General features: G+C 36.0%; 3 protein-coding genes across 3 annotated transcripts in view; 1 reads left to right on the top strand and 2 right to left on the bottom strand.

The window, feature by feature from the left end:
• Window positions 1-8,121, top strand: part of LOC113503151 — a 31,806-nt gene extending 23,685 nt beyond the window's left edge. The window contains exons 18-24 of the mRNA XM_026884970.1: window positions 419-523; window positions 1,024-1,139; window positions 1,542-1,677; window positions 3,958-4,065; window positions 4,758-4,881; window positions 5,207-5,363; window positions 5,749-8,121. Of these exons, the coding sequence (XP_026740771.1) occupies window positions 419-523; window positions 1,024-1,139; window positions 1,542-1,677; window positions 3,958-4,065; window positions 4,758-4,881; window positions 5,207-5,363; window positions 5,749-5,838 (836 nt within the window). The 3' untranslated portion in view covers window positions 5,839-8,121. The remainder of the gene's footprint in view (window positions 1-418; window positions 524-1,023; window positions 1,140-1,541; window positions 1,678-3,957; window positions 4,066-4,757; window positions 4,882-5,206; window positions 5,364-5,748) is intronic.
• Window positions 8,122-8,466: 345 nt separating this feature from the next.
• Window positions 8,467-12,057, bottom strand: LOC113502943 (inositol oxygenase-like). Its single transcript, XM_026884702.1, has 7 exons — window positions 11,951-12,057; window positions 11,143-11,320; window positions 10,633-10,841; window positions 10,151-10,287; window positions 9,749-9,883; window positions 9,300-9,395; window positions 8,467-8,892 (listed from the first exon to the last, which is right to left on the bottom strand). The coding sequence occupies exons 1-7, from the start codon at window positions 11,963-11,965 to the stop codon at window positions 8,784-8,786; spliced, it is 879 nt and encodes a 292-aa protein (XP_026740503.1). The 5' UTR covers window positions 11,966-12,057; the 3' UTR covers window positions 8,467-8,783.
• A 3,012-nt stretch (window positions 12,058-15,069) lies between these two features.
• Window positions 15,070-22,309, bottom strand: LOC113502908 (inositol oxygenase-like). The gene is made up of 7 exons (XM_026884661.1): window positions 22,212-22,309; window positions 21,648-21,825; window positions 20,877-21,085; window positions 19,703-19,839; window positions 19,183-19,317; window positions 15,771-15,866; window positions 15,070-15,222 (listed from the first exon to the last, which is right to left on the bottom strand). The coding sequence occupies exons 1-7, from the start codon at window positions 22,221-22,223 to the stop codon at window positions 15,114-15,116; spliced, it is 876 nt and encodes a 291-aa protein (XP_026740462.1). The 5' UTR covers window positions 22,224-22,309; the 3' UTR covers window positions 15,070-15,113.
• Between the last annotated feature and the right edge of the window lie 527 nt (window positions 22,310-22,836).

Below are 22,836 nucleotides of genomic sequence, written 5' to 3'. Positions count from 1 at the left end.
GTTTACGCATGGTTTGACGGCTTATGAAGCACAGTTTTTTGTACCGGGATTGAGGTGGTAGTTATCGGATGCTGAAATCAATATATATGTATTATTTATTTTCTATTGGAATAAAAAGCAATTTTCAGTATAATGAAATAAAGGTTATCTCGATAGAAATGTACTGAAATCCAAACCAGTTTCTTTATGTTAAACTTGATAAAATTTAAATTGTTTACTTACCAAATGATTTCATCAAGTAGTGCACAAGGCATTACTTTGCTACGACTGTCCACCACAATTAGTCCCGGCCAATACGAAAGAAACTTCATAAAAAACACATTTGTTTGGATACATTACCAGACTCCTTCAACCCAAATCCATTCTAACTCCAAGAACATTAGTTCTATACCTAATGTGTATAATGTATAACCTGCAGCCATACCGCCGCGGTCTGAGGAGACGCCGCCTCCGCCGCCGCTGCTCACGAGCGCCTCGCTACAGGACATCATGGCCACGGCTGCCTCGCATAGGAGGACTAAGGGTAAATACAAAACATATCATACTAGATAAACCGATACCGACGACCGAACCTTGTTATGTCATGTTAATATTTATAGGGAATTTCTGAAAAAAAATACCAATTTAGCGAATCACGACGATTTTGTATAAAAGATAAATTCAAAGAACAAGACACTTTCGCGAAATTTGCTGGCGTAGCTAGTATTTTGTATAGTGCGAGGAATTATTCGAAAAGACAACATTTAAGTTTAACCTTATAAGGGTGTGATAAATGATATGAAAAAAAGTAGATATGTGATATGTGATAAAGAGGAAAGCGGAGAGTAATTATTTTGAGCTAGTTTTTGATCAGATCAAGTTTAAACGTAACAAGAAAATTTTATAGGAATTTTGAGTAAGAATAAATTGAAAACTCCGACAGATCTAAAATAAAACCTTTGAACCTAAAATTCCTGGTTCAATTCAATGCAACACGCGTTTTTATCATTATCAAAACCATGTTATATATTTTTTGAATTGCAGGTGTAAGTCGCCAAGATTCCCGTTTATCAGTTAAATCTCTCATTGAAAGTATAGAGAACGCGGCGAAGGCGGCCAAGCAGTCGCCAGCCTCCACACCCGTAGGAGAGTGGCCTCAGGTAACTAATACAAGTAACTGCCATTACACGTATATACTGACATATGAATTTGTTCTTTGTTGCTGGCACGAAATAATTCACACAAAATATTCAAAACTAATTCGTAATTCAGCCGTATTTTCTGCCTTTTGATGGCAAAATGCTAATATTTATGAACACTTCTGCGAGTTAGAATATCCCTGAAAAAGAAATTAGATATAACAGAACATATTTTTACATTGTGCGTAATGTCACGACTATGCAAAATTGATACACACAAATGACGTCACGCGAAGTTCCATTCACTGTATTTGATAAATTTAAGTTTGCTAGACAAAAAAAAAACACGTATCCAATATTATTTATTAAACTACCAGACAGAAAATGATAACGCCATTTTCTAACAAAAAGTACTATGAACAGCAAACCACAGCCTGTGTGACATCAACAACAAGCACCATTAAGAACGGCATCGCGGACAGCACTAGCGCCACCAACGGCGTGACGTCATACTGCAAGCCGCCCGCGCGCGGGAACAGAGCCTCACCAGCGGCCAACGGTTAGTACACATACAAACACTGTATTATAGATATATAATAAGTTGCTTATTGTTAGATGTTGATAAGTAGCTCCGAATAAATAATACCTACGTGTAAACCTCTCTAGAAAAGTGACATTTCTATAATCGACGGCAATGGAAAACGCTCGAATGTATGGACCGGACGCAGTAGCTCGTGGCTAAGCTTTAAATGCACTGGTTAACCTTGATACGGTCGGTCAGATGTGTGACCATCTTTGTCATAACGAGTTTCTCTGAGTTTCGGAAGGCACGTTAAATCGAGTCCCTGCTGTTATTCATGCATCTTTGACAGTCGTTACAGGTAGTCAGAAGCTAGAAAGTCTGACAACCAGTTTAAATAAGGGGTATCGTACTGCCTAGGCAACTGGGTTGAGGCCAGTCGGATAGGCAGTCTCTCCTTGTAAAACACTGGTACTTAGCTGAATCTGGTTAGACTGGAAGCCGAACCCAACATAGTTTGGAAAAGGCTAGAACGATGAAGTCTGGATCAGATTCACCCGAAATAATGTGATTTTACCAACAGTCAACAATACAAGAACAAATGTAACGTTTGTAGAAATGTCTCTTTGCTAGAGTGGCAGCAGCTCTCTCAAAGAGAGTCTGCTACGATTATGGAAGAGAGATAGTTCGCTGCACTTGTAGAGCGCTCTCTCGCTCCTTTCCAAATAAAGACTGAAAATAGTTATATAAACATGCATGGTTAAACTATTAATGCGCGGCATGTGTTAAAATGATTTTCTCTTTATTAATGTGATTATTATTTTATTTTATTATGACTATTATTTAATTAAAATACGGCTTTTTATATTTTGATCAAAAAAAACTTTTGTTAATTAAAATAACTTTGAATGTCGACCTAGACCGTAGCGGAATAGGTCTTTATGAAAACCAAAAAAGAAATGATAAGTCGTCCGTCCCCGGCTACATATAATCGCATGAAAGTCGCTTATTTTTTCCAGCATGGCAGCATGAACGCGGCGCATAGCCCAACCCTTGCCTATTAACTATATATGTTGTGTGCGGCATTACTAATTTATTTATTAAACTACTGTAGTACATCATGCATGCCTCTAGACTTTTATTTTATACACCTTCTATATGACAACGAAAAACAAACAGTGATAATGGTCAAGTCTGGGTAGTGTTTCAATATGTTTATAAGTTATTTGTTTAATTACGGTTTACTCACGTGTATTTATCGGGATTACCCGACTAGTTTCGGACCCAACCGGAGTCCTTAACAGGAGACGGGGTTGCGAGTCTATTCGTCGGGCTATCCCGATAAATACTCATGAGTAAACTGTTTATTAAATGATGATTAAAAAAAAAGAGATGGAAATATATTTATGCACTGTCAGGCGATACCATTTTTTATGACACGAAATTATGTATTTTTCCTTTGCCTAATGCAGTATCAATTGTTTTTGCTGACCACGTTAGCACCCGGTTTAAAGAAGTTCCTTTGCAAAATCGACGAGTTCAACGTATTTAACTGTTGAATTCCATTTTCAACTTTATTTGATTTACGAAAGTTTAATAGATACAAGTGACTGTATTAGACAAAGGAAAACCGGCACAATACAGAACACAACTATATCTGGGAAACAAAGGATAATTGGTGTAAATTATATTCAAATCTTATTCTATTGGAGAGGGTTCTTATGGGAGTTCACCTATTGGGGTAACGGTGCCACTTCGCAATGTTTGTGTTTACTGAAATATTCACACGATCGGACTGTGTCAATATTTCCCTCATGTACCCTACCATCGACAGTTTTGTGATATATCTCAGAATTTCGGAAAAATCTTGAATCATACTTTCCTTGTACTTAACTATTAATAGAACCTTATTTCATGTCATGACTTCAAAATTATAATTTATCAATCCTGAATAATGAGAGTTGACGTTGGTGAGAGACCACCATCTCTTATTGATACATCATAATTAGTATTAACACTTCATAATAGACCAGTAGTTTTTAACAATTTGATATTGATCATGGATATTAGAATCTTTAGAATGAAATTTGCAAACCGACTTCAAAATTAACTAATATTTTTTTGCCATTAACAATTCAATTATGTTGTTCCCTACATAAAAACGCTATTTGATTGTCGTACAATATCTATATACCTTTTGAGGTCGGTTAAAACCCTTAGAAAACAAACCAATCATACAAGTACATGGACATAGTAGAGTCCGATATCACAAAGCGGTCGCTGTGCTTGCGTTGACGTTGTGCCTAACCCGCGGGGCAGAGGCGGCGGCGGCGCAGGCCAACATCCCCGACGAGCAGCGCGCGCTGCACTCGCTGCAGCAGAAGGCCATCGAGTCCTTCGTCAGGCGGAACAGCTACGGAGATATATGTGAGTACTTGTACCCTTGTAAAGGTCTGGGGTTTCCATCGCGAAAGGACCGGGCAGAATAAAGTCTTCAAACGTTAAACTAGTAACTAGAGATTATACAGTGGTCAGAAATGAAGTTAGCAAAATTGTTTTGACTATTTTTGAGAGATTTCTTTATACTTTAGCAATAGTGCTGATTTCTCCAAATCAGGATTAATTTTGTAGCGGGAATTAATGGCTAAAGTAGCATAAAATCTCTATTTGAAAGGAGACCGTTCCAGTCATCCATTTCCGTCTAATGTCTCTCATTATCATCCCCTTTCGCGGTGGAAACCGGGTTTAGGTAAGGTAAGGTGAACCGTTTCGGTATTATCGAACTTACAGGTACCTACAGTATGCAGATTGCACCGACAACTTTCTGAATCTGAAACAGAGTTTTTTTAAACATGTTCTTTTTTGCTAGTCGAAATTTCGTTTACACTTTGTCCAAAGCCCCAACTCCTGTAGCTGATTTTAGGATAGACTCCTCAGTGCCACAGTCTCCGTAAAGGACGGTAGGTAGCGCTTGCTACTACATGTTTGCATGATAAATGTCGCCAAATTAAACATCACTTGTCCATTAACGCATATACCATTTCATCCCAAAACCAAAACACATTTGGGAATTTCCCCCAAATATATTTCTCTGGTTAATATACTTTGTGTCAAACCAGGTGAGAGGAAGGACCCGTTGAACGCGTTGCAAGTGAAGAACGGAGGCTCGAAACGCAATGCGCTGCTCAAGTGGTGCCAGCAGAAGACTATAGGATACAACAACATTGATATTACCAATTTCAGGTATTGACATTTATGTAATTTAATAACAATTATTCATCAACACAATGCAATAATCTTATTTGGTTTTGTCTAAGTGAACAAGCTTCAGTTTTTAACAAACACCCAAAGGATTTATTCAATAAAAACATCCATCACAAATTTGGTACCTTTAATATATCATTAAAGGTACCAAATTTGCGTTGGTCCACTAATGCTGGTCCTGGGTCAGGGTGTTTTTGCCCGCGATACAAGGATTCAATTCCTACTTCGGGAGACCTACTTAAAAAAACAGTTGACCTAACTAGTGCTATCTGAATGAAATTCAAATCCCCTCTCCCACCCCCAGTTCATCCTGGAACGACGGCCTAGCCCTGTGCGCTCTCTTGCACTCGTACCTAGGCGAGGCCCGCATCGCGTACTCCTCGCTGTCGCCGCACGACAAGCGCACTAACTTCGCCGTCGCCTTCGCTGCTGCTGAGTCCGTCGGGATACCCACCACGCTGGTAACTTTGCCGTATTATTAAGTTCATCTAACAGTTTAAGTCTATTGCTTATGCAAGTAAATGATCTTTATACAATCGAGACGTATCGATATGTATGATGACAAGCGAGACACTACTCAAATTTGATTTAATGATATTTATTTTGAAAAAGTCACGCTGCTTAGACTTATCTTTTTCATAAATTTGAGCGATTTGTGGAAATAATACATGACTTATCTCAATAAGTTCAAAAACCATGTTGTTTTATGACATAACAAGTCTAATATAAATCAAAAGTTTCCTATCTTTTGAAGTAAGAAAGTTGAATGGGGTATTTTATAAGGATCGTCAATTGAAAATATTTACTAACTTCATAATAATATTAACTGAAGAAATATCCTTACAGAACATTCAAGACATGATTCAACAGGAGAGACCGGATTGGCAGCAGGTCATGGCCTACGTCACCAGCATTTACAAGCACTTTGAGACGTAGATATACCAAATACGACCTTAACGCAAGGTATTAGAGAACAAATCACGACACAGTTAATACAAAAGTGGTGACATCTGCTGAAAGCGTCATCGAGTTCACTCGCCTTACCGATAGATGGCAATAACACATAATTAAAAGAGGATTTATGTGATCGGACGTTATATAGTATTATGTATACTACCGGATACTGCAACACTAATCTTTATTTGCCGCCACGTTACACCTTAAAGTGACGGAGATAGCGTGAGACTTAATACCAGCCATTACTGTGTGAGAAATGAAAGGTACATATATTTACTCATTGTAGTGAACAAATAATAATTAAGGTATATTCCATTCATGTTAATAAAAACGTAGTGATTTATATTTTCTCTAAATATATTCCAAAAACTATGCTAAAACACGAAAACATTTTTGCTGATAATGCCTTAAAAATTGTAATGCAAAAGTTAAACGGAACAATGCAATTATTGAAAAATAAGCTAAAATTTGCTTAAATATTCCAACGAAAACGGGTTGTTATATTGGTGAACATTTGCCTTATATATATTTTTGGACTGGTAACACTTATTAAACTATGGATTTAAGCCTTTTTGGGATGAATATTGAAAAATTAAAATAAAATCTTAAAGTTGTGGAAAATTGAGTCTTATGTTTAGGTGAATAAAGATCTCATTTGAATGCATTCATTACTTAAATTCAAATAATCTATTCTTGAATCAATACTATACAGACAAAGTATCAAAAAGTTACTCCCAAAAATGTAAACAAAAATGAGTTGTACTGGCTCTAGAATAAGGTTCAATATTTAATGACCATTTCTTAATGCTAAGCTAAATTTAGTGATATAAAAATGCCTTGATTTCGGCCTTAGGTGTGAAGCCGTCTTTCCATAATAAAGACTGATTCGTTACAATGTTAGGGAGGCAACAACTGGAAGGATATTAAGAGATATTAGATGGATATAAAAATAATAAATTTCAAGAAGACTTGGCAAAGGCTAACTGCACAGGTCTATTAAAAGAAACAACAATCGGGGATTTGTCAGTCACTGAAAATTAACACAACTAAATTTTACTATTTTTGGATAAGGAAGTGATAATAACTAATTCTATATATTGGAAAAAAGGCCTTATATTCGCATATTACAATTCTTATGAATAGTCAGCTAGCAACTCATTTAAAAATACCATTATTAAAACTTTGACATTTTAATAAGTATACTAATGTTTAAAAATAATAAGATCCAGCTACCTTTTAGTATTCATTATTAGACATTCCATAAAATTTGTCCTTTGCCTTTGATGTATCTTGTATAAGATTTGAAAATATGGCCTTGAATATACCATGATTGTGTATTTATATTGTAAGCAGATAAAGCTAGGCTTGACCATTAATTATAAGGTTCGGCTTACGGAGCATTTATGGAATTGAACCATGTAATAATAATAAAAAATATATAATATACGTATTACCAAAAACATGTATCTTGGCCAATAGCAGCACAGCATTGTTAGCCAAAAAGATTAAAGCGATCTGCGCATGCGTCTGAATATTGAATTTCATTGGTTGATTTGGATTTCAGCCATAACGGTTAAGTATGGAATTATTTTATCTTTGTAGGTATTTTCAATTTCATTGCATTTGAATAGGTATTGTAAAGTGACATTTTGTAAATGAATTGGAGTTACAATCATGATCGATTTTGATAGTAAATTATTTAGCATTTGATTTTGAATGAAGTATTGTATGAAAGTTTTGTGTATGTGTTTGTTTTTAAGAATGTTTTATGTGTTGATGCATGATTATGATAAACGCAAGCTAATGAAACGTGATTAAATATTAGTTGATATTTATTACGAGGCTGTTTTATTTAGCGTGTGTCTCGATATCGGTCAATATTAGATATTATATTACTTTTGTTCACACTTTCTCCCAAATTATACAGCACAAGAAAAAATATTAATAAATCTATAATTTAACAACCCCAGAATACCAGTTACTGTACCCAATATTCAAAATTTACTTACTATACACAAGGTCACAAACAGTTTCTTCTAATCTTAAAACCATATCTGATCAACTGATCAACAAAAACTTTTGACTTTTTTTGTGCTGTTTAATACGGGAGGAAGTGATTTAGATATAATTTAGGTAACATGCGCGCTGTGTTACATTTCCGACTTGGTTGTTGATGCTTAGTAGTTTAATTATTACGTATTTTGAGATAAAAAATGTATTTTTGTAAATATAGCTTTTAAATAAAGTTCCTGATTTATTATATGTTTTTGTTTGATTTCAATAATTTAGAACTCCCTGTGTCTTGCTTAGAGTATACAGAATGGTTGTTGCAATGTATAGTAGTTGTAAAGGGTACAGCCCTGTGTATTGCCCTGTGGAAACCTATAAGTAATATTGTACTCAGGCACAAAATAAAACTTCATTTAACTAATTTTCAAGTCTAATGGAAGTAATTACATATCCATTTAATTATTCTTATAGAATTGATGAGGAAATATCGTAAGCATGTAATAGACACAAACACACTACAGTGTCGAAAGCCTCGTAAAGTGCAAAATACATCAAATTTAAGGTGTAAATTAAAGGTGATCAAATGAAACGTGAAGCATTCGTTGAAAAGTATATTACTTAAAAAAAGAAACGTACAACAAATTAACAATATCACATTACAATTAGTCAATTTACTAAAATAATAACTTCTTAAAAAGTAAAGATTTTGCGATACAATTTATATAGCAGAATGGACTTTCGAAAACTGACTTTATTAAATTAGAATTCTCCTACAAATCGTGTAGTAGGAAAATAAAAAAGTGGATAAGAATATACAAATTACATTACATTGTCTGGTACTTAAGTTAAATTGTCTGGTAGACTAAATAGTTAATTACATAATGTACTGTGCAGGCGTAATCTAGTAACTTATTCTACCATTCCAAGACTCCAGGAATGTATTTCTCGATGAGCTGCTCGTAGTAAGGCCAGAGGGCTTCGATATCAGGTACACCGGCACTCTTCGTGTACAGGTCGTATTTGCTGTAAACATTTCAAATGTATCATGAGTCTATCTATAAGTTATTAAAACTGGTATTTCCATTCTTGGTTAAAATAAGTCATTATGTATGACTGTATGGTCCGACACTCGACAGACAGAATTGCATAGATATTAGATACGTATTTTTCATTTTATCACGTCATTAACAAGTAACGAACATTAAAAGCACTTAAAATGATGTAATGTATAGTAGTGGGGGCTAGTAACATCACAAAAGGCTTTCTGGTAAGTGACGTCACACGAGATTTTTAAGCACGGTTTCCACTTTACAAGATAAAATAAAATAAAATGCGTATCCAATATTTGCCAAACAGATGTTTTTTCCAAACTATTGTTTTGTTCAAATATCTCTCACTACCTATATCTCTCTCTGTTCATCTCTACTTACTTGAATTCGAGGACGTGCTTCTTGATCTCCTCGTCTCCCTCTTTAAGTAGATGTTTGTAGTCACCACCCGCGTGCCAGGGATAAAGGGAGTGATATCTACCAGGAAAATAAACTATTGTTAGTATTATAAATATTAGGGTTTATTCATCTCATTTCATAGTAGCTGACGGAGGGTCGATACTCGATTATAGCTGCAAAAACGAAGTCGAATAAAACTCGCCTATGCGTCAACCCAAGGTACCACCTACCTCTATACTAAACTTCGTTAAAATCGGTTCTGTAGTTTTAGCGTGAACAGGACAAAAACAAACAAACACTTTTGCCTTATAATATGAATGTATGAATTTGTGAGAAATCGTTTTCAAATATTATGCCCGTTACAAAGGCGAACACAATAGCTCAAAGTTTTGTGACTACTGAAGGAATTATAAATACATAGTTCCCAGTACCTGATCATGTAAAGACCTTCCTTGGGGAATTTGGACTTGTTGTGTACGAGCACCCTGTAGAGGTACTCGTCGTGTCCCCACGAGATCATCAGCTCCTCCAAGCCGCAGTTTGGCTTGTACATACCACATTCAGTGCTAAAATGAGACATTCCTTATGTGAATAAGATAGGAAAAGGTTACATTGCAATAATCTCCAGGTGCTAATATTTCAATTCGATGGAATTTTAATAGACTCATGAAGAAAGAAATAATTTTATCAACTCTTATTAAATACAGCGCCTTATTATGCGTATTAACTGTTTTTTTTATTACACGGGTCCCGGTTAAGGGATTTTTATTTCACGTTAATTACCTGCGGTCGATATACACTTTTTATTTTATTTTTTAATTGGGGGATCTTACTTGTATTTAGGGTTGTATGTATCGGGATTTTCTTTGAAACTGTCGTCTCCGTACACGATGGACGGGCCCCACTTGCAGCCCACGGGGAATGTGTCACCCACCACACACCACTGTGGCTCACCGTAGAAAGCCATTACCTGGAAAGTAAATAAATATGAGATCATTGCTTTCAAATATCTAAATGTTTTCTGATTTGTTTACCATAGGTACTTAAATCTGCGTTTTTGCTACATTTTTTTCTTCTAAAGAACGGGTCCCGCACCTTCCTTGAGTCACGGCGAGTTTCACAATCAAATCATGTTTCAAGTCACATGCACACGTTTCAACTCATATACAAAATAATATATTACTCAAAAACTAAGTGACGCAGTGATGCAGTAAAAAAAGAAAAATGCAATACGTTCAAAATTGTATTCCGATCTTCTAAATCTGCTCTTGAAAGACTGAAGGAGAAGATTAGATCATAATATAATAAAATCTACCTTTCCAAGGTCATGGATGAGTCCGATGAGATGGAACCAGTCCTGGTCGGGATGCTCCTCCCGGATCCTCTCGGCGGTCTGGAAGGCGTGCACGATGTTTGGCAGATCCGTGTCAGGGTCTGATTCGTCCACTAACTCGTTCAGTTTGATCAATGCATCCTTGATGGTGCTCTTGAAGTGGTTGAATTGGAGCCAGTCGGCCATCCGACCTAAGAATTAAGAAAGGTATGGTAAAAAGATAGGTTTTGCCAAGTCGAATTCAACGCATTTTCATACTTTCATGTAACAGAATCGATTCTTAGGTTTATTCCAACTTTCTTACTTTGCATTAATTAATCACTTTAAAAAACCATTGATATCTTCCTTGATTCAAGTGACACGCTTTTGTCTAATATAGTCTAAATTAGGTCTCATTTACTTTGCTATACCTACTCGTGTTATAAAATAGACTATTAATTCAACAATAGGAAGGAGCTGAGTTAAAAATTCTTCATATTCTTTTTCACTGACCTTTAACGAATTCCACTGTCTGTTTCGTATGCATTTCATAATAAGTCCTTCTAACTCGCTCCTTGATGGGATCAGTTTCATCGACATCATAGTTCCGGAAGGCGTCCACCGGCTTTCCATCATACACCTTCTCTGGTCGCAGCAGCAGGGACGGGTCCAGCATGGACACCGGGGACTCCTGGGGACCAGGCTTCATTGTTATGTAAACAGACCTTGTAACTCCACGTGCAGATTTAAAATGAGGACCAAGAATAAGTGGCGTCGGCTGATCCACTGAGATTTTGTAATGATCCGTTTCCCTTCTCGTTTTAGACTTGGATAAGCGCTTGATATATGGTCTGGATTATTTTTTACTTTGTAATGAACACGAATTTAAAAATTGATCGAAAAAAGTGTTGCTTTTTATTCTTTGGTTAACAAGAAAAAATAAGTTATTTCCACTACGATTAATTGGCAATTCATTTTTTTGTTCTGGAAACAATCTCATAGGCAGGTAGTTGTAAAATTACGACCCCACAATTAAGATTTACTGGTGAATAAAAATAAAACTTGTGGAGGACGTGCAATCTTCGAATATTGAGGAAATTGGGATAAAGGTGAGGCGTTCCTTAAGCATTTTTAATAACTAAAATACAGTCCACTCATTTCAATACATAATGTTGCGGAATCACTACTTAGTTAGGCATTAAAACTGAAATTGAAGCAAAAACAATGCCTTTCTTTGCAAAAAAAAACCTAAAATATTTTTTTTCGTTTTCTCATCACTCAAAAATCAAATCAAACTAAAAATAAAATGAAGTTCACTCACTGGTTTGGTCTTCATGTTGTCGCAGCTATTCACAACGGCACAGTATGTGCTGAAGATATTCTGTGCACAACTTAAATGTTAATTGATAACAGATAGATAAGGTCAAAGAGTAAGTCAGGCTATCGGCTTAAGCGTAATGTGATAAAAAATCTCGCGAAAATATTACGTACTAACGATGTAATTACAAATTAATTTTATTATGATAACATTTCAATATTTGGCTGTTATTGGGGGTCCGCGAAGTCTTAATTAAATTTCTGCCGGGAATATTATGAGACGTTAATTAACTAATTATTAGTACTGTTTGACCCTAGATGGCTGTATGAAAAGATATACCACGTGCTTAAGTCACACTGATGTATTTACACCACAGTCAACATTTTGAATAGTGTAAAGTGTGCCCGACTGGTATTCGTACAGTTTGCTTAACCGCCATTGTCTTTACACTATTGTTTTATTATCAAAAAAATGCTTAAAAGGGTTTTTTTTTTAATAATGTAGGTAAGACAAAGACTGCTCTAAGCTTTGTGAATGAAAAATAATTGTATCTATTGAAAAAAAAGGCTAAAATAAAGTCTTTTATTTATATCTTTTAAGTTATAAATAAAAGACAAACGTCATAGAACAACGCCTAAGAATGATAACAATGTTCCTTGTTCTTCTACACGTGCCAATATACGCGTAAATTCATAAGTGGACGCTTTACATTGCCTGCTCTAATAGAATAAAGATGCAAAACTGTCATACATAGAAGTTCAATCTGTACCAGTAGGTCCAAAACGCATCCTAGATTATTTACGCTAGGGATGCATAGCGAGGGTGTTGCATGTGCATGTCGATGAAGGACTATTAAATATTAGCTTTGAGAGAAATGAGAGAGAAAAAAGAAAGAATCGCAAGAGGCCTATGTCTACAAAAACTAATTTCAAAAACTCTCAATTCTTCTGTATCATGTTTCCCTGCATTCTATATTTCTTACTTAATTTAACTTAAAATAGCTACATTTGTTCCCATAAAAATTCATGAAGCTGTTCTCCGTAGGTTTTTTTGGAACTGTGTTGTTTTTGTTGTAAAAAATATTCTTAAACATATAATTAGGCAGTACGCTACATGACACGGAGCTCTTAGTCTTCTGGGCAGTTATTTGGGCGAGACAGAATGCTATTCATTGGGTGTCAGCATCTCGCTTCTACAACGGAGCAAATATCTGCTGCTATAAAAGCTCAGTATTGTCAATGGATTCTACACGTATTTTTGGCATCGTTTCTGATAGTGGGCTGGTGCACAAAGCACTGTTGTTGTGAACTTCCTTTAGACAATTGTGGACGTTAAAGGGATATTGTTCAGCGTATATTTAGGACTTGCGCGCAATTATAATAAGGTCAAGGTTTGTTTTGGTTAAGACGTAGAATTGCGCGTCATAAGTGGTCATCTAGGATATGAGAAACTACCAAAATGAGATTCTTTGAATCTTCGTACGATAAGGACCAGTATTTGAAACAAATTGGTCTATTTTATTTCTGGGTTCACATTTTACTTTGCTCCCTTTTTCGCCACACTTAGCTACAGATAACCTTCTTACAAGACAGATTTGTTACGGACACATCAATTGACGTGAGGTCATAAAAGGATCACCTCGACCTTAATAGTGAAACCCATCTAAATAAATAAGGAAGTCATTCAGCAAATGTAAAAATAGCTCACATTGTGTAGGACACAAATATAAATATTTGTTAGTAGGTAATGTTAAAGTAACGATGCTGTTACTGCTGCGAAAGAGACCACTCCCATATTTCTTCTTCTTTTTGTGTATACGACCTTATTTTTAATGTTTATGGCTCCAATATTCTTCTATGCCAATTATACCATCTTTCGAGGTATAATAGCTTCTAATACCACGTCTTAAAATAATATTATTGTTTGTGGCATCGTGACAGCCCAAACCAGAGCGGCATCTCTCTTCTCAGCAGTGTTTCTTTTAGACTATGCTTACTGGTACGCACTTAACAGTCTAGCATTCGGTTAAACTGGAAGCCGACCCCAACATATTTGGGAAAAGGCTACGATGATGATGAGCTATGAAAATACGTCTGATACAGAACCCAATATTATGAGTTATTATTTAATCAGTGAACGTCTCGTTAAATTAAGTAACTGAAGTAAATATTATGGTTATATCTCTCCTTCAATGCTTGTTAGTGAAATAAAAACATAACAGATACATGGCTAAATCACGTATTTCGAGATAAAAGTTATATAAAACGAAAATCTTAATTTTATTTACGGTTAAAACTTGTTATGGGAAAAGTTCGAGGATTCTGTCTGCCTCGTCAAATGATACAATTACAATATTAAAACAATAGCAATGCTCCTCTATGCTTCGCGGGATAGGGTAATAGTTTATGATACAGTATGGTTCCCTATTTCAATTTAGACTGGAGGTTGGGTGTCCTAACTTAGCTAGCTGGCTCGGACTCGATGTGGAAGGCAGAGTACCGGTTGTCGTGGACCAACTTTGTGAGGCCAATGCCAAGCAGTGAAAAGGCTAATTTAATTGAGCCAGGGCTCTAATTCTGCTACCTACAATGACCGATGAATGAATGAAATTTGGCTTAAAATGAAAATTTTCGTATTCTCTTAAGCATTTTTCTACACAATCATTGAAAATTCATTACGGGACGGTACACTCAAGGTCAATATAATTAACTTCCAGTTATTGTATTGGCAAAATATCTAAGAGAATAGGAATAATTTCAAATTTAATTCAATTGCTAGTAAATAGCAGAATCGGAGTCCAGGAGTGAATCGCGATAAACTGAACAGATTGATTAATTGAGTCTGCCACAATTCTTAAAGTTTTTGTAACTGCATACACTGACACAGCAGTTATTGGGGTAAAGATATAAAAAGTACGAATAAAATAAACATTATTTCGGCTGTTTGAAATCCGGTATAATAAAAATAAATCACAATGAATATAAACAAATTTAGCAAACCAGTAAGTACATGATTTTGATAACTAATATTAAACTAAAAATAAATAATAATTAGCTTTTGTATTCATAGTTTCATAACCCGTATCATAATTTTAGGTACACAAATGATGGATAAATAAAATATATCACAATTTTTGGTTATTATATTGGTGATTGGTGATAACTGATCACCACTCGCAGACTCCTGGAATGTACTTCTCAATCAGCTTCTCGTAATAAGGCCAGAGAGCCTCGATGTCAGGGACCTTTGTGCTCTTAGTGTAGAGGTCGTATTTACTGTGAAAAGAATTTTATTTCAGTAAAGTCTTTTTATTTTATTATTTTTAGTAGGCCTTTTACCAGGCTCTGTCAAAACGTTACAGTGATGCCTCTAGTTGCGCTATATGTAGGCAGGTATAGATGAAGCCTACTCCCAAAGGTATAATAGACATTTTTGCTATTGTTTAGAGCCCTTAGAACAAAAAAATGGAACATCCACCATCAGCGCTTAGAGTCATAAATCCGAAATGATAAACGACCCATTATGTTACCAGAACTTTTATGTTACCAGAAGATGGTCCAAAAACAATTTAATTTGACATCTTTCTGGGTAGTGTTATGTACTTTTCTGGCGTAATTAGGCATTCAATTTGCTTTACACTTTTGGTGAAAAGGATAGTAACATTCGGAAGTTTTTAACCAACATAAACTCTAATAAACAACTACCCAAAAATGGTTTTAAAGACATTTCAATGCTGACAGTTGCAAAAATGAATTAGGAGCAAACTTATTTCTTAACAATACACAAATATACCTAATTCTCATTCGTTTCATTATATACTCACTTGAACTCGAGCACCCACTCCAGGATCTGCTCATCCTTCTCGTTGGTGAGGTGGCGGTAGTCGCCGCCAGCGTGCCATGGGTACAGGGAGTGGTATCTGAAGTAGAACGAAATAGTTGAATATATCACGCTAATATTATAGAAGTCTGTGGGAGTTTGTGTTTGTAACCCGCTATCGCTCAAACAGGTTGACCGATTTCGATGGACGTATTGGATTAACATGTAGTAGACTACTGTTACCCGTATTTAAGGGGGTAAAGATTTTGCAGTTATAACCGAAATCTTGGCAGCCTAAACCGCGGACAATGCCTAGTAAATATAAATACTATTTAGACACGTCCGATTTTGATTTTCGGTTCCGAATATAATTTTTTTAAGTATTTTTTTATGAATCTACCTTTGTTTGATAATATGTATCCCACCAAAAACATTAAATGTAAAAAAATGCCAAGTCTCTCGATGCAGTCTTTCCATCGTAAAAAGTTTTGAGATCTCTTAGAAGCCAAGTCCTATTCAAAATATTTTGTAGTTATAAATCAACATTTAGTAATTGTATCAATAGTTTTCTTTATATTATAATTATAGTGACTTGGCAATGAGCACAAATTAAAAGCTGCTTGATGCCTGGAATTATGTGCAAATGTTACTGACGAGACCAGTGATCAGATTATTTGTTATGTGTGAATCATGATGGTCACTACCGACTACATGCTCCAATACAATAATTAAGAATACCTTACGGGCCATCGCTTTATGAAAGTAAATGAATCGAGAGTACACTAAGACTGACTGCCGTTGCCGAAATTCGGTTGGGACGACACGGATAAACCAAAAGAAAATTAATTTTGTGATATTAATGTTTACGCATGCGGTGTGTGTAACTTTCAACTCCTACAAATATGCCGTTTTATTTGTTTCTTCTTGTGCTCATTGCCAAGTCACTATAATTATAATATAAAGAAAACTATTGATACAATTACTAAATGTTGATTTATAACTACAAAATATTTTGAATAGGACTTGGCTTCTATGAGATCTCAAAACTTTTTACGATGGAAAGACTGCATCGAGAGACTTGGCATTTTTTTACATTTAATGTTTTTGGTGGGATCTCATTTATTTTTTGTAAGTGTATTTCTTTCTTTTTTTTAGGTGTCATAATTTCTAGGACTTCAGCTACTGCTTTGCTTAGAACCCATTCTCTATCTCTATCTCTTTTGTTTCTTCTCTGAGACTTCGTTACTTCTAATGTAAACAAGCTTAAACTTATATATATATGCATATATATACATATATCTACTAACTTACAAACTATAGCTAAACTAAACTAAATAACACGTAAAGTTCTCCGAATATCAATTATCACTACAATATTTTTTAGTTTCGAAATGGTTTTTCATAGACAGGTGGCGCTATCAAATGAAAATTATCGAATTATTCTGAAGTACTACTTAGACTGCGCTTTGTAACGAAACCATAGCGCGATTCAGACACGTACAACGCCATCTATCGAGCGCGCATACAATATTTATCGCAATACAATGGAGTTTTAGCTTTATTAATTTAATGAATTATGAATTTTATGTATTAATTTGTATTAATGATAGTCTGTGTATTACATTTATATTATTCTTTTCTATTCTATGTATGTATTCATCCAATTGAATAGGTACTTAAACAACGAACAAAGTTAACAATGCAGTCAAAATCCATACATAATGTTCTTGCCAAACCGCAAATATAAAATTGTTTTCTATGGCATATTATTTTTTAATGTTTTTATAATTTTTCCTTTATATGTGGCTAAGGACCTATCTTGGTGCAAAATTTGAAGTTTCTAAGTCTGCTAGAAGTACCTTAGATTTTTGATGATCTGTCAGTGAGTCAGTGAGTCAGTGAGTCAGTGAGTGACAAAATGGTGTAACTTTGATCGACCGTAACTCCTAAACCATTAATTCAATTGGCATGTAATTTCGAACTTAAGCTTGTTCTAATGCCTACTATTATTCCCCGAAAAGCTAAACTCCTAGCTTTGTCCACGTCGAAGATACAGGGGGGGCGAAACAGCCGCGAATCGCTTCGAGAAAAGATGGTACGGCCGTGCCCGTTTTGCTCGAGACTTGGCAGGGGCACTGCCGTGCCCTCAGATTGTAAGTATTTGACTTCATGCTACCGTCAATACCCTTATAGTGACAACTTTCAACTGTCTACGATTTAAAAGTTGTTTGGCGGCGGATAAGCCGGGTCAGTGCACACTGAAAGCTACGTTGACTTGCAGCATAAGGGCAAATGACCGAACTGCCTCTGCAACCTTATAACTAACGAAATAAGATTCAAAATTACTTGTCTTATTTTGCTGCATAAAGACATTGCCGGCCGCTGCTCTTTCACTGAGAATTGACCCTTAATGTGTCAGTCTACATGTATAAGCAAGCTCTTAATTAGTTATCGTTTAAATGATTATTGAATGTAATAAATAACATCCCACTAATATTACAAAGGTTTGTGAGTTTGTATGTTTGTTACTTCTTCACGTCAAAACGGCTGAACCGATTTTGATGAAATTTAGTATTGAGTTAGCTGACACCCTGGATTAACACATAGGCTACGGTTAATTACGAGAAAATATCTTATTTCCTAACTACACAGATGAAGTCGCGGGAAACAGCTAGTTTCTAATAACCTAACATAGTTCGCGTTGCGGGCGTGCTCTCGGGATAGTAAGACAATCTCCACACGTGACATATACTTTAATGGCATTAATACTGATAACTTTCTTTTATTCACATGTGTGGATCACAAACACCTACATATATCTCGTATTACAAACCGAGAGAATGTAATATTAATAGGCAAAGCACGTTTTAGTTTTCTGAACTGTTTAGTAAATATTATTGTCATTGTTACACAAGAGCTCATGAACATGGAGTTGTTTAACTTCCAAAAAAATTAAGAACAATTTTATTGTTCTTAAGAGAAAACAGGAACTTGTGGCGCATCTATGGTGGGATATATGTCCTAACACGTCTAGAGTTTTTCCGTTTATTTGTTACCAGAACTTTATCAACGATTAAGATTGTTTCGTAGGTACTATCTTCCCTATGACTATGGCACTTTGATTTACGACCCCGCCGACGCGTCGGCTCAGGATTAAGGACTCCAGTTGGATCGACATAAATACGCGTCAGTAATTCTTTATTATTATTTAAAAAAACCCTCCCGCATTAAGGAATTTACTTATGTCGCGGGGGTTTCACAAACATTCAAGACACACGCACAAAGACGCCCAGACTCAGGACAACATTTGTGGATCACCCAAACGCTTGTCCTAAACGGGGAACGACGCGATGCGCCTAGTGGGTTCGGACTTCGGCGTGAAATCGTGAATCCGTCTAAGCTTAAGTCTTAGTTACCTGATCATGTAGAGTCCCTTGTCGGGGATCTTGCTCTTGTTGTGCTTCAAGAACTGGTACATGTACTCGTCGTGGCTCCAGGAGATCTCGAGCGCGTCCAGCCCGCAGTGCGGCTTGTACATGCCGTACTCAGTGCTATGGGGTGGATATGGCATTAAATTTGATTTTGGATACTATAAAAAATGTTAAGGCTAAAATCCTATTAGGTGAGTAGTTTTTTTAGCATTATCATGGTGTGACTAGCGAGTATGTTAATGTTGGTAAATTGTAAACCGAACATTACTGAGGCTCCACTGTCTGTTTGTCCAGCCGCTTGTCACCAGACTGTATCTCTTAAGCCGTTTTAGCGACACTTTATTTTTTCATAAAAAATATTAAAAAACAGTTCAGGAGTCAGACTTCTTTGGCAATTTAAAAGGTAGCAGCAACTGTCTATAATATCGTAACATCAATTATCTGTAACTTAATAGTTTCCTTCGATCATTATAGCAGCAATATCGACTTTTCACAGTAATCTTACTTATATTTAGGGTTGTAAGTATCGGGGTTGTCCTTGAAGCTCTCCGGGCCGTACACGATTGAGTTAGCCCACTTGCAGCCGACGGGGAAGGTGTCTCCTACCACGCACCACTGGGGCTCGCCGTAGAAAGCCATCACCTTAATAAATTAAACGTATACATCGCTTGCAATTTTACCATAACTGGTTGAAGGAAAGTTAAATATGTATTTTGGAGAAAAATACATTTATGAACAAGATTTAATTCTTAAAGTGCTTGGCAAAGGAAAATCCATCAAAAAATCTGGGAAAGGAATATTTTAAATACCTTTTTAAAGTACATCCTTCAAAAAAGAATTCGATTCAATTCACAATAACAAAACCATCAAAGATAGACGATAAACGATTTCACGGCCCTTAAAAAAAACAATTATTGATTTTCATGCTAGGGCTTGGCAAAAGCCTTTTCTCGGCAGAAAACATATTAATTAACAAATCTAACATGAAAAAACGTTAAAAATTCCAGCCAGTGTCATTAATATCAATGGATCAACAATTAAAAGTTCAAGCTCGTTAAAGAGAGGTTATCAGAGGAGAGTCAATTATTTTATTAATACTAGGATTTACGCTCAACTTTGTCTGTATTTTTACAAGTAATCTTAGGAAATGTGAAGACTTTCGCTATAAACATAAAATTACCAATTCGACGAATTTTTATTTAGTTTAAATTTAACCTTTTTACAACTATGTTGGGATCGGCTTCCAGTCTCATCAGATGCATCTAGGTATTACTGTTTTTCAGTGAATTTTTTAAAAGTCCAAAAAAGTTGAATTACCGATATTCAGGATGGAGGTAGTAATTAGGGAAATAATCTTCTTCTAATATATAAAATTCCCGTGTCACGATGTTAGTTACCGTACTAATCCGAAACGGTTCGACCGATTTTTATGAAATTTTGTATACATATTGGGTAGGTCTGAGAATAGAACAACATCTATTTTTCATACCCCTAATGATAACCCCGTGATAGGGGTTGCTCACACTAAAAAAAATATTTTATTTTTTGGACGAAATTGTTTGTTTTTATGTTTTTTATAATGTGGCATTAAAAATACATACAACTAGAAAAAAAAAATATTCGGCAAAACAACGTTTTTGCTGGGTCAGCTAGTATATATTGAAACATATTTAACATACCTTGCCCAGATCATGGAGGAGTCCAGTAAGATGGAACCAGTCATCATCAGGGTGGTCTGCGCGGATCCTCTCGGCGGTCTGGAAGGCGTGCACAATGTTCGGCAGGCTCGTGTCAGGGTCTGACTCGTCCACCAGCTCGTTCAACTTGATCAGAGCATCCTTGATGGTGCTCTTGAAAGTGTTGAACTTCAGCCATTTTTCTTTCTTTTCTGTGGAAGGTAGTTAAGTACACAATACAAAAAAGGCACATTGTTTTACGCTTGTAATTAGCTGAAACGGGTGCTAAGGCTATGAGTATAGTATACAGAGTATAGTCGAGTCCAGTATTGAGATTAACCTTGATATTTAATAGGTGTTTTTATACTACACTTATTTTTATGTCACTTTCCCAATGGGCTCTTACTGAGTAAGCCTAAACCGCTGTATTGCGTGATCTGCGTCTTCTATCGATTGGTCTATTCGATCTGAATTCTTCATGCACCAACAAGATACGCCAAACGTGAGGCATATTTGTATCATACCTAACTCAAAGATCTGTTCTGGGTCTGCCTTTATGTAGGAGGTCAGCACATGATTATTTTATCACTAGAATTTCGCGTCATAAATGTCGCGTATGTCCAACGATCGTAAAACATCAGTGCGATAACGACCTTAGCTGTTTAACAATCTAGCTTCACTCTGAGATCTGGATCCTAAGTTGTTAAGCTATTTCCCTTACTTTAAGGAGTATTGGAAAGCCACATTCAGATCCTCAACACATGACCTACTCACGTTTAACGAGTTCCACAGTGACATTAGTGTGCATGTCATAGTAAGTCTTGCGCACGCGCTCCCTGATGGGGTCCGTGTCGTCCACCGTGTAGTCGCGGAACGCATCAATCGGCTTGTCGTTGAAAGCCGGCTCCGGACGCAGTAGCTGCGAGGGGTCGATGAGTTTCACGTCGCCTTGCTGTTAATAAGGAATATAGAGTTAAAAAAATAGAAGCATTATTAAAGTTTTGTTAAGTTTTTGTACTGGTAGAGCGCAGGTATCTTAAGACCCTTGACTTTAGATTCTAGAGGCTTAAAAACCAATTACTTGGAGAACCCGTATGGTATATTATGGACATAGCGAACACATTCATGCAAACACTGTTTTTTTCTTGTAGATATTCCACCTTATAGTCACGTAAATATTTTACTTTACCATATTTTCACTTCAATTTCACGTTCTCAACGTGAATCGTAAAGATATTTGCATCATAATCGTGAGCAATATTTATCTTTACGAGGGGGCTATTATAGTATCACTATTTTATGTTAACACTGATTTTATTCCTAAAATATTATTATTACCTTTGACGCCATGTTGTTTCGTGTTTTAGTTGACTCCTCGACTCTCCTCCAAGATGTAAGGGTATGATAAACAAATAGATCATCTAGTTATTATATATAGAGAGTCTTGACACTATCTGATAAATGAGCTTAGTCTAGTCAGATAATACTAATTCTTTAATAGGCTATAACTTTTGCACACCATAAACTTATGTCTGGCATCCGGCTGTTCTTGTTTTCTACATCATATTTTTCTTTTAAAAAGACCTGAGAGGAGTGCGGGTGACAAGGCTTGACTCACTTGCTCAGTACTGGAAAAAACTTTCAGATAGGTGTCACATGGTTTTCAGAGGCATTTAAACTTTTGTCATTCACAATATTTATTATTCAACAAAATCTGCTTTTTAGTCTATCAACTATACAAATCTACCACTCTCTAACCTAATGAACGACAAAATTCTTACTTACTTTATTTATCTTCACTTGAAGACATGCCCTGGGCGATATGCACGGGAGTCCGTGGGACGAGAGGCCGACGCTTACACGTCGACCTCCGAAACGAAGTAAGCCGTCAGCATCTATCAGCCAACGATGCCCCGCGGTCGGTGTGTGTTCACACCGATTAAAAGTTTTGTACCGACGACAA

The sequence above is a fragment of the Trichoplusia ni genome, chromosome 18 (assembly GCF_003590095.1).
Source record: "Trichoplusia ni isolate ovarian cell line Hi5 chromosome 18, tn1, whole genome shotgun sequence".
Lineage (NCBI taxonomy): Eukaryota > Metazoa > Arthropoda > Insecta > Lepidoptera > Noctuidae > Trichoplusia > Trichoplusia ni.
Note: the sequence above shows the minus strand (reverse complement) of the source record. Positions and strands in the feature narration are given on the sequence as shown.